The sequence below is a fragment of the Mustela putorius genome, unplaced genomic scaffold (assembly GCF_011764305.1).
Source record: "Mustela putorius furo isolate JIRA1106 unplaced genomic scaffold, ASM1176430v1.1 tig00003962_pilon_pilon_pilon, whole genome shotgun sequence".
In the NCBI taxonomy this organism is placed as follows: domain Eukaryota; kingdom Metazoa; phylum Chordata; class Mammalia; order Carnivora; family Mustelidae; genus Mustela; species Mustela putorius.
In genome coordinates this window covers 2558623-2570830 of record NW_025422106.1, presented here as the reverse complement: position 1 = coordinate 2570830, position 12208 = coordinate 2558623, and the positions used below count along the sequence as shown (strand labels likewise).

Below are 12208 nucleotides of genomic sequence, written 5' to 3'. Positions count from 1 at the left end.
ACATGGTGCGTCCTAGGATCACTGGTTCTTGATCAGTAGGACTCCGAGCAGACACTGAGAGATGAGACAGCTGGATTGCCACAATGGCTTCCCATCTTGGTTTTTCTGGATTTGTCTGATAGATCATGGAGCTAATGAAATGGAGCTCGGCGTCAACATACACTGAGAATGATTCTGTTATTATACTCACCACACAGTGCCTTGTACTGAAGACCATCACTAGAATCGAGATTGATTTGATTCGATTTCCTAATTTTTTTTATTTTCAAATAATTTTCAAACTTCACCTATCATCCCATTTTCCCCACTGCCCATAAGGGGAACCAGGCAAGAGAGTTCATCAGTAGCGATCCCTTCTCATAAGAAAGCAACATAACACATCTTGCTAAAAATGCAGCGCATTAAAATACTGCATTTCTAGCTCTGGTACTCTTCAGAATCTATTGGTGAATAACCAAGAGAGAAAATTCAGCAACTCATTCCCTGCCCAATTTTAGCAAACTAAGTGTGACTCTTCGGGAGAGAAGCTGGTGACGAGGCTGACCCCTAGTTTCCTAGAATTCGTGACTTAGAGTTCAAACATCTCGGCAGCATTGTGTCTTTGTTTTCTTGGTGGTGGCATTCTTGGGTTTCGGTTGGTGGGGAGAGAAAAGCCTCATGCTGATAATGTACTGAAAGTAAATGAAATTAAATAAGCGAAGCACTGCTCATCTCTACTTCCTTCCCCCCTGGGTAATTCAATTCAAACTCTCTCTCTGATGGCAGCTCGCAGGGACTGTCTCTGTCACCCCGCTGGGGCCTGGAGTCTTAACATCTAAATAAAAGTTTCACTCAAGCATTTTTTATGCTCCTGCCAGCAGGATCAGTGAGCTGGTGTGGGCACATTAATGTAATATTCATACTCACAGACTCTCCCTGCACACGAGGCAATGTCTTCCCATTTTCATAATTATAGATGTTCCATAAAATGGCATTTAGATCTGCATTAAAAAAAAGGAGGCTTGGATTCTAATAGAACGTTTAACACGTCTTTTATGATTCAGACTCTCGGCATCTTTAACAAGAAGCTGTGTCTCTAAGTTTAACAAGACCTTAGGAAAGGAAAAAGGAAAAGGACAAAACTGGAGGAAGGGATGGATCCTCCAAGCTTAGGAGATCCTGTTCTTCTCATTCCCTTCCATCTTTCTGTTAATTTTTAGGCCTCTAGGAGCACTTTTTGCCAGAGCTGCAGAGAGGACGGGGTCTCCTGCAAAGGACCTTCCTTCTGAGCCACGCCGGGTCCCCGAAACCCAGCCACTCCGCCTTTAGGGGTTCAGTTTGTCTTTTCTTGGAGAGCGTTTTCAGAGAGGCATTGGAATTTTCTGAGGGCTGGGAGGAATGCAAGGATCCTAGACAAATGAACTTCCCTTTGCCGCTGCTCATCTCCCGTGTGCACCCTGAGACCCATCTGGGAGGATTTATAGCAGCCACAGAGTTTGCTCACTGTAGAGCACACAGATGAACGTAGTCCGGGAACAAGGAAGTTGACAGTAAGGACGAATAGAAAGAATCAGGCACTTCGACACACGAAAAAAGAAAAACTCTTTGGATCTCCATGTTTAAAACTAATTTCAAAACTGCTTAGAAGCAAAAGGTAAAATATGAGTTGCATTTTCAACTGTCTGAAAATGTGATTTTTTTTTAAAGATTTTATTTATTTATTTGACAGAGAGAGATCACAAGTAGGCAGAGAGGCAGGCAGAGAGAGAGAGGAGGAAGCTGCGGGACTCGATCCCAGGACCCTGAGATCATGACCTGAGATCATGGGCTTAACCCACTGAGCCACCCAGGCGCCCTGAAAATGTGATTTTTAAACAAGAAATGTTTTAAACAAGAAGTAAGTGCCAGCTCATAGCCACCCTTGAATAAGTGTTAGTTATTGTAGATTAAAAAAAAAAATTGAGCAATTGACAAAACAATGATTTCACCCAAAATCTCAAGGTATTGTATAGGTTACCCAGGTGATTTGTATGGGGTTGTGCCTTAATTTGGTTTGTGTTTTATTCTGATTTCTAAATCTATTAAGGGAAACCAAAAGAGCTTTGGTTTTGGAGACTAAAAAGAACAAACATTAGGATTCTGCTAGGCCATTCCCTTCATTTCTCCTAATTCACCTGGCTGGCTCTGTCAGAAGAGCACGCAATTCTTGATCTCAGGGTCATGTGTTCAAGTCCCTTGTTGGGTATAGAGATTACTAAAACAATAAAACAGACTTTAAAAAGAAAGAAATATGGGGGTGCCTGGGTGGCTCAGTGGGTTAAGGAGCTGCCTTCGGCTCGGTTCATGATTTCAGGGTCCTGGGATCGAGTCCCGCATCGGGCTCTCTACTCAGCAGGGAGCCTGCTTCCTCCTCTCTCTCTCTCTGCCTGCCTCTCTGCCTACTTGTGATCTCTCTCTCTCTCTCTCTCTCTGTCAAATAAATAAATAAATAAATAAATCTTTAAAAAAAAAAAAGAAAGAAAGAAATATGGACTTGTATTTTTTTTCCTCAGTCTCATGGACTTGTATTTTTTTTTAAGATTTTATTTATTTGGGGCACCTGGGTGGCTCAGTGGGTTAAGCCACTGCCTTCGGCTCGAGTCATGATCTCAGGGCCCTGGGATCGAGTCCCACATCAGGCTCTCGGCTCAGTGGGGAGCCTGCTTCCTCCTCTCTCTCTGCCTGCCTCTCTGCCTACCTGTGATCTCTCTGTCAAATAAATAAATAAATTCTTTTAAAAAACAAAGATTTTATTTATTTATTTGATAGAGATACAGCGGGAGTAGGAACATGAGCAGAGGAAGTGGGAGAGGGAGAAGCAGGCTTCCTGCCAAGCAGGGAGCCCGATGCGGGGCTCGATCCCAGGACCCTGGGATCATGACCTAAGCCAAAGGCAGACGCTTAACGACTGAGCCACCCAGGCGCCCCTGGACTTAAAGGGTTTTTAAAGGGTTTTTTTTTAAAGGGTTTTTTATTGTTTGCCGTTCTTGTTCCATTTTATTTTTCGAGGAGTTCATTCCTTCCCATTTGTCTTTGACCCCTCCCTTCTGTAAAACAAGTATAAACCTCAGTAGTGAACAATGGATGAGGATCCTCACTTCTCAATAAATTTGTACCTAATGAAGCTGACTGGAAGTCAAGGATGTTAGCGCATACGTTTGAAGGCCGACGCCAGGTCCAGAGTCCTCTCTCAGTAAAGGCTCCCACCGTTCTTAGACCCTTTCTCATAGTTGGACAAAACCAGGGCATGGCACTTACTACCAGTTCAGCTTGCATAGCCCTTCTCTGTGCAAACTTAATAAAATTTATGTTCACGAGGTAGTTTTCTGTTTTGTTGTTTTCTCTTTTTTTCTTTTTTTAAGAATGAGTGTGAGCTTCTTACTGTCACAGAGGTGGCTGCATTTATGGTGAACTCTATCACTCATTAAGCTTTTCTCTGCTGGTAGCTATTCATTTGACTTTTGATCGTCTCAATGTGGATTATTGCATTTGGAGCTTATACCCACAGCAAATTCTTAATTCTCTGGAGTCCTTTTCTTGCCAATCAGTACATATTTCAGCTATTTCTCCTTGCACAAACTAAGGTAGCTTTCGATCATTATAAGTGATTTTGACATTAGATATAATTAGGAAGAAAGAAAATTTGCTTTCTCCCCCCGGTCATATAAAAATTGTTTTATTTTGTGCTTTATTTAAGCAACTGCCCTTCTGTGCCCCCTTCATTAATGTGGATTATCGAAAGGAGCCTAAATAAAAGAAAATCCTGCCAGGTTTCAACAAAGCATCCTGTTGTTGTTCCTTTTAGGAGTGGAAGACCTCCTAAAAGGAGCTCAAGAGCTTGATAACATCATCAAGCAAGGATACTTGGAGAAGAAAAGCAAAGGTACTGACCAGACCCACAGGTCTCAGAACGTTCCAGGAAGGGAAGGGAAATGAGGGGAAAGAGGGCTAACACAGCAGGTGCTTTTTCTATGCCCAGTTCTGTGCTCAGGAGGGGGAAGGCCCAAAGGAAGGCGGGAGAGGAAAAGAAGTCTGGTGTGTGTGTGTAGGCTGAAAAGAGATGCCCCAGACTCTTCAGGCCACTGTGAGCTCCCTCGGGATAAGAACTGGTTCTGCTTTGCTCACCTGGTACACAACAGGTGCTTAATAAACACTTGTTGAGTGAATGAGTGATGATATTCTTGTTCTCATCTCTCACTGTGTTCCCATAGAGTAAAACTATGTTGCCAAGAGTGTAATTTTGCATCCTGTGTGAAGCAACCCAACTGCTGACCTGTCATTCACTGGATTAAAGTCAATCCTGCTACCCTAGTAAGCCCGGGGTCCCAGGATTAGCTCTCAAATGCAAACTGCCTTAGTGCAACCAAAGCCGTTCTCATGCCCCCAGCCTGGAGCATCAGCTTGGTTTGCTAAAAGGCACCACATGAAAGTATCACAGAGCATTTGAAAAGTACTAGACAAGATTAGAACCCGAAAGCTATAAAGGAAGATAGATAGCGGGACAGCCATGAGGGGTCAGAACAGGCAAACCCTGTTTAGAATCTGGACCTTTAAGTGAACGAGCCCTCTGGACTCTGAGTCAATATGGGATAGCCTGCGGGAGTGCAAGGGAGGGTTTTACAGTCCATTAACCTAGGAAATAAAACAATAACACACTGGACTGTGTGTTGGACTTTACAGACTCGTCAGTGGCTGTAGTTACCTGAATTTATGTCCCTTACTGCTGTTCCGTCTAGATCACAGTTTCTTCGGATCGGAGTGGCAGAAGCGGTGGTGTGTTGTCAGCAGAGGCCTCTTCTACTACTACGCTAATGAGAAAAGTAAGTGTTCTTCATTTGCACAGCAGCATCTCACTCCTGGATGCAAGCACTTCGTAAATTCTCAAGCACTTAGATCTCAAGATAGCAGTCTTTAACTAACACCCATAAAGGGACATGCTTGGGAAAGAAAGAGGCTTGGGTAAGTAACACCTTGCCCATCCCCAAAAACTCAGCTGCCAATTTAGAAATAATTTCCCCTTTAAACACTAGGATCATGTGGTCAGCATATCAAAAGGTTGTCTCTGGGACGCCTGGGTAGCTCACGTGGTTAAGCATCTGACTCTTGGTTTCAGCTCAGGTCATGATCTCATGGGTCATGGTCTCATGGGTCATGGGATCAAGCCTCAGGTCAGGTTCTGCACACAGCGGGGAGTCTGCTTGAAAGTTCTCTCCCTCTGCCCCTCCCCCCACTCACGTGCAAGCACATGCTTGTGCTCTCTCTCAAATAAATCTTTTAAAAAATAAAATGAAATGTTAAAAAAGTTTTCTTTTATTATGACTAATATTATCAAGGTTGAACACCTTGGCATTCTTTTTCTTTTTTAAGAGTCTCAAACTGTCAGGGCACCTGGGTGGCTCAGTGGGTTAAGTCTCTGCCTTCGGCTCAGGTCATGATCTCAGAGTCCTGGAATCAAGTCCCACATCAGGCTCTCTGCTCAGCAGGGAGCCTGCTTCCCCCTCTCTCTCTGCCTGCCTCTCTGCCTACTTGTGATCTCTCTCTCTGTCAAATAAATAAATAAAATCTTTTTTAAAAAAAGAAGCTCAAACTTGTTATAGACGTTGATAATATCATTAAAATATTTTTTAAAAATCTGAGAAGGATTTGAACAGGTTACTGACAGCCCAGAAATAGAACCCCTGGGCTCAAACTCTCTAAGAATGTGCTCTCAACTTTACCCTACTGAGTACCGGGAGATAGTCCAGTGGACATCCCTAGAGCCATGGAGTGTTGAGACCCAAATGTTTGCTGTGCCCAAGAGACACCCTCCAGCCAGATGGCAGCAGCAGTGAAGTGTTGACTCAGGCCAGAGGCAGCTTCTTAATGAGCCACCACTGAGTCTATCAAGCACAACCCTCAGATGCTATCCCTAGAAGACCTCCCGTCCGTGCTTAACAGTCACTGAGTTTGTGAGAAGGAACAGGATACAAGCACAAATTGGAGGCAGCCACAATTAAATACAAGTTAAAAATCATCATTGTAAGTGAATACAAACTTTCAACAAGGAACCCTCCTGCATACTCTAACTAGCCCCAGGAATAATTCTATGAAGCAAGCAAGAAAGAAAAGCAATGTGTCAGTTCTTGTGGGGGCTTTCTTCAGGATCTGCCCGCTTGGCATAGAGGCCAGTGACTCCAATAAACCCTTCTTTTTCCTTCCATGCTCTGTTTATCCCCTCTTCCTTCCTTCCCAGGACTATGCATCTCCTAATGCCCAGATACCCAGTCCCAGGGAATAATGAGATATCTACCCAATGGCCTTCAGATTTCCTGTTCCTTTGTTATTAAGGTAGCAGAAAGAATTGCAGCTTTGCTAAATGACTTGGCCTCCTTACGATTCGCCCTTGGGCTTCAAGGCAGTTGGCTCACCCTGCCTTTCTGCCAGCCACAGGTATCCCTGACTTCATCTTGGATTCACCCTCTTACATTCCCCAGAGACTTTCCCATCCAGGGGTTCAGTGTGAAGCCTTACTTGGCCATCATAGCCACATAGCTCAAAAACCATGCCCCGCTTTTCATCCAACCCCCAGACCACTCTCCAGCCCAGCAGCCACAATTTCTTCCCCAAACTCTAGGTGTACAAGCCAGCCAGGAGCTATTTTCTTATTTTAAACCTTCCAACTAATATAACATTTACATAATTGTAAAAACGTTTTCATTTCCTTTGCATTTAAATAAGTGGTTGGCATATCTGAATACAAAGCCAGGAACCACGTTCATTCATTCAGAATCCTCTGTACTCAAGGTGAGAGAGTAGGAGAGGGAGAGACTTGGAGACTTTTATGGACCATTTTGCCGTCAGGGTGAAATAAAACCTGGTGACCAAAGAAACAACAAAGCATTTTAGTGGCCAGTTAGAACAAGGAGAGATACTTTAAGAAAAAAGATTCTGGTGTCAAAAAGCACTGTTGCATGGCTCCCTTCTCACCAGTTACTTCTTATTGTGCCCAAGACATTTTTCTTAGCAAGTGTAGAGTGTTTGTGCGTTTCTTTTAGCTCAACCAGGTAAAGATAGAGTATTTTTCTTTTCTTTTCTTTTCTTTTCCTAATATTGTCATCACACTGCCACCTTTCATCCTCCTCAAAAAGCACGTATTAAGCAATCCATTGCACATGATAACAGGACACAAATCATCACCCAGACACTGTGGTTCCCCTCCTCTGTATGTTCTGCCTGAACCACACCAGGAGGACACACGATCACTGGGAACCAGCCCCTCTTTTCCCGTTCCTATTAGTTTATTTTTTTAAAAAAAGGTAGTGACAGGCAGAGTTGTCTCTTCTTTCCTTCCCTTAGTCCTGTTCCTCCTCCTTCATTGCCCAATGATAATTACCCTTTCTCTGCTACTTCCCAATTTGACCTCTGGGAAGAGGGATAAAATACTGAGTTTTAATTATTCTCCCTCTAGCACCAATTCCCACCTGACCAGCAGGAGGGGGGAGAGCAGTCCAGCCCAAATGCTGCATAGGGCAGAGGAAGAGATCCCGGGAACTCATCACGCCCCCTGCGCTGCTGTCCCTCCCCTCGAATGTGAGCTCTGCTGGCCCTGATAATAATGTGCTACAGTTCTCTAATAGCCTTCAAGAGCCTCATGTTTACAGCCACACTCTCCCTGCTGTAATAATTCCTTCCTCCTGTTATTATAGATCTCTTAACATTCTAATAAATTCTCTGTCTCTGTTGTACTCTTTTGGCAAAACAACCTTTCATGTTGCATTTCCCTAGCTTGGCAGTGATCTCTGCCTCGCTGTCACGGTAGCCTCTTCTTAAGCTTCCTTAATAATCTTTCCTTGACTGTTGTGGTTCCTCGGGGATGCAACAGCTGTTTCGGTGCTTTTATCTTACATTCCAGAGAAGATGCCTTCCCTTGGTGGTTGCATCTCTCTAGGGATACAGGGAGCTTTCCTGTCTTGCAGGCAAACAGCCCAAGGGGACCTTTCTCATTAAGGGCTACAGTGTACGGATGGCCCCCTACCTGCGAAAAGATTCCAAGAAAGAATCCTGCTTTGAACTCACCTCCCAGGATAGGCGCAGCTATGAGGTAGGATGAGCCGCGGAGATGATGGTCCTCATTCGTGTTGTAGTTCTGTTCCATGCTGCATGTGAGCCAGGGATGCTCTGCTGGGTTCCGTCCTCTCTCTGTCACCTACTCATTTCTTACCAGGACCTTTCTTTCTTGACATGTCTTCACCTTTGTTCTGTGATGCCTTCCTTCCTCCTCTCTATGGTCACTTTCATCCCAGATACTGCCTTTGGTTGGTTTCCGCCCCTCACCCCCAGCTTCCCAATCTCACTCCAGAGTCTTGTCTGTGGGAGCACACAATCCAGTTCCATATTCATCATCTCTGATTTCACACCTTCAATTCCCATTCTCTTTATTTTTTTAACTATCTTTACTTCCTTCCATGAAACCCAGCAAAAGAAAACTCTGACTTTAGAATAAAAAATAGGGGCGCCTGGGTGGCTCAGTGGGTTAGGGCCTCTGCCTTCAGCTCAGGTCGTGATCCCAGGGTCCTGGGATCGAGCCCCGCATCCGGCTCTCTGCTCAGCAGGGGGCCTGCTTCCTCCTCTCTCTCTGCCTGCCTCTCTGACTACTTGTGATCTCTCTGTTAAATAAAAATAAAATTTAAAAAAAAGTTATAGAATAAAAAATAAGTTATTTTCCCAAAATCATCTTGCTATCCCAAATAATCTTCCTGTGTGTAGACACATTGTATATCTCTGGAAGGACTCCTAAAACATTGGAGACAATGATTAATGGCAGTAACAGTGATAAATGGAGGGACAAGCATACCAGGGTTGGGGTGGGAAAGGCTTATTCTTTACTGTGTTCATTTTATATATTTTGACATAATATAGTAAGTAATATAACTAAAGCATTTATTAATTAAGGAAATTTTTTAAAAATTCTGACTATGGGAATGTCATGATTTTCTCCGAAAGTATATTTGTACATGTATATACACACACATACTAATATTGTTTCCTGCTTATTGGTCATTTCTATCTTACCATGGTTTTGCTAAAACAATTTGGAAAAATTTTAGCTAAAAATTTTAGCTAAATTTTCTCATAAAAAAGAGAAAGGACATGATAAGGTTAATATTAACCACTCAAGTAACCCTAGGACTCTTCAGTTGCTTCTCAGTACTTATCCTTTTATGTTTCTACAGTATCTTAAACCTCATTTTGATCAAATGACCTAGGTCTTCAATATGGAATTTCAAAAAAAGGTACTTTTTTTAATTAAAAAAAAACTTCATTCTAGAGAGTCCTTCATTGATAGATAGATAGATAGATGTGTGTGTGTGCGTGTGTGTGTGTGTGTGTGTGTGTGTATATATACACATATATATATGACAGATGTGTACTGGGCATGTATCTAAGTTATTTTTATTATTCAGTATTGACGGTGCCTCCTTCAGATAAAAATTTATATGACAAGTCTAAATCAATTTCCTTAGACATTTCTTATGGAAATGAGTTTTTAAGAAATCGAGAATGACAATGTCTATTAATAAGTATTAAGCAGGAATCTAGGTTTCTTATACAGCACATATCTTTATCTTACCCTAACGGCCAGATAATAAAAATGTTTTTCAGGAACAGTCATTTCAAGTTGATTCATTTAAAATAAAAAATTACTAAGGCTTGATGCTTGACTGGCTTGTTTTGTGACTCAGAATGTAGAGTTTGTTTACTTCTTTTCTTTGGCCCATTGAATCCAAGTCATTATCATGGTCTGTGGATTCTTCCTCTACAATATCCTTTGGATCCTCCCTTTCTTACTTATTCCCACAGCCATCACAATAGTTGTCCCGACCACTAGAGGACCAGTGAAATAGCCTTCTAGCTGGTCTTCTGTCTCCAACTTCTCCCTTTTCGAATCCCTCCTAGCCACATCTCTTGAAAGAATCTCCCACATCTTTTCCTAGAAAACAGGAAAATTCTGTCTCTCCCTGTTTGTCTTTTTTTTTTAAAAAAAAGGAAAATTCTGTTTTTTCCTAGGAAATAGGAAAACGGTGGTTTCCTATTGCCTACAGTTTAAGTCTGAAATCCTAGCAGTCAGAGCCCCTTCACCATCTCCTGCCGGACCCGCAGCATCCATGCATCACCTGGTACTGTTCTCCGCTCAAGCTCATCTGCCTACCTTCTCCCCTACACAGTGGTCTCCTTCCTAATCTTCTGCACATGGTTCCCCCACCACGCCCTTTCCACCAACTCTTTTAAAATCTAACCAAGGGGCGCCTGGGTGGCTCAGTGGGTTAAAGCCTCTGCTTTTGGCTCAGGTCATGATTCCGGGGTCCTGGGATCAAGCCCCACATCGGGCTCTCTGGCCAACAGAGAGCCTGCTTCGTCCTCTCTCTCTGCCTGCCTCTCTGTCTACTCGTGATCTCTGTCCTTCAAATAAATAAATAAATAATCCGACCAAAACAGTATTACTTGCACCAGCTTCTCTGGCTTTGCTCCAGGCAACAGAAGGTGCTCCTGTGTTCTCTCAGCCCCTGGCTCTTCCCAAATGCACCTATTTCACAGGTTCCCATCTCAAGTGTGTATCTTTTCTCCATCACTGATACATTGTTCTTTAAAGTCAAGACTTTGGGTTTGCTTTTTTTTTTTTTCTGTAAACGTTTCTCCAAAAAATGCCTGATGAGTGCGTGGATAATCAACTGAATGCATGTGAACGTGAACGTCTGGACTCAGAGCAGTCCGCGCTGGGTGTACAGAATGACTGACGAGAACTATCACTTCGAGTACGATTTTGATTCTTGTTTTCTAAATATTAAGCAGACAGAATCCTCAGCTTTCAACCTGACTCTGCAGCTTGATGCCCAAGGCTCTTCTCTTTAAACCCACTTGTAGGCTGGGTGCCTGGGTGGCTCAGTGGGTTAAGCCGCTGCCTTCGGCTCGGGTTGTGATCTCAGGGTCCTGGGATCGAGTCCCGCATCGGGCTCTCTGCTCAGCAGGGAGCCTGCTTCCCCGCCTCTCTCTGCCTGTCTCTCTGCCTACTTGTGATCTCTGCCTGTCAAATAAATAAATAAAATCTTTAAAAAAAAAAACTACTTGTAGGATTCATGGAAACTTTGTGAATTCATGAAGGTGATAAATTAATTCACTAATTTTTCTCTAGTTTACAGCTGCCAATCCAGCCGAAGCCAGGGACTGGGTGGATCAAATCAGTTTCTTGTTAAAGGGTAAGTATCCTTATTACCGAAACAACACTTGCATAGATTTGCAGTTGAAGTTATACTGTGTAAATATAATCCCAAACTTCAATTGTATTTTGTATTGTATTTGTTCTCCCTCCTACCATCCCTTGTAACACAAATAGTACCATGTATGAATCAGAAGATAGAGAAACCATCAACCTAGAGAAGACCTCTGTAGTATTCGTAATCACTAGAAAAGGAGCTTCTGAAAACTAGCTCAGCTCAATTTGGTGTCTTCCAAACCCTTATGTTCTGGAAAGGAAATCCATTATATCAAATGTGAAGTCACCTACGTGCAGTTTAGGCCCCGAATCTTCTTGTTTGAAACTCAGCAGGAAGTATCAAGGTATTAAGTATTAAGTATCATCAAGCAAACTCTTCTTTCCCAAACCACAGTAAAATGTCCCTTGCTTTGGGATGGGAAGAGTCCTGCCTGAAGATGTTGAATGACCGCTCCTAGAGTACCCTCTGCTGGCCAGCCAGTAGGCACAGCAGTGACAGTGGCCCGGAAAGACTCATCTGGGAGTGGCCTGGCAGGTAGAAGCAGCCAACCTGAGTCTGTCACTTGGCATCAGATAACCCATGCTAGACCATCATGGAAGGACCCTGCTGCTGTAGATAGACAGAAGCGCCAATGCTGCACCCAGCCCAAGACCCAGGGAGAAGCACACCAGCCTAAAAACACCAAGCCTTTTCGTCTCTGGTTTTTTTTTTTTATTCTGCTATAAGGTTTTATTGTAGATAAAAAGAAGGAAGCACCAGAGCTTTAATTACAAGAATTGCCTATTTTGCTCAGTTTATGCCTTTGCTATCACAAAAACAAACTATTGCATCTACCAAGAGCATCACGTATAATAGACTGGAACTAAGCAAACAGGAACATTGATGGCAAGACTACAGGGTACACTCTCATCTAGGTGCCGTGGATTTATGCGTGTAAT

General features: G+C 43.1%; 1 protein-coding gene across 1 annotated transcript in view; it reads left to right on the top strand.

The window, feature by feature from the left end:
- SKAP1 (src kinase associated phosphoprotein 1) overlaps positions 1-12208 on the top strand; it is a 280423-nt gene that overhangs the window by 226917 nt on the left and 41298 nt on the right. Inside the window, exons 5-8 of the mRNA XM_004764740.3 lie at positions 3824-3901; positions 4755-4838; positions 7974-8098; positions 11189-11252. Of these exons, the coding sequence (XP_004764797.1) occupies positions 3824-3901; positions 4755-4838; positions 7974-8098; positions 11189-11252 (351 nt within the window). The remainder of the gene's footprint in view (positions 1-3823; positions 3902-4754; positions 4839-7973; positions 8099-11188; positions 11253-12208) is intronic.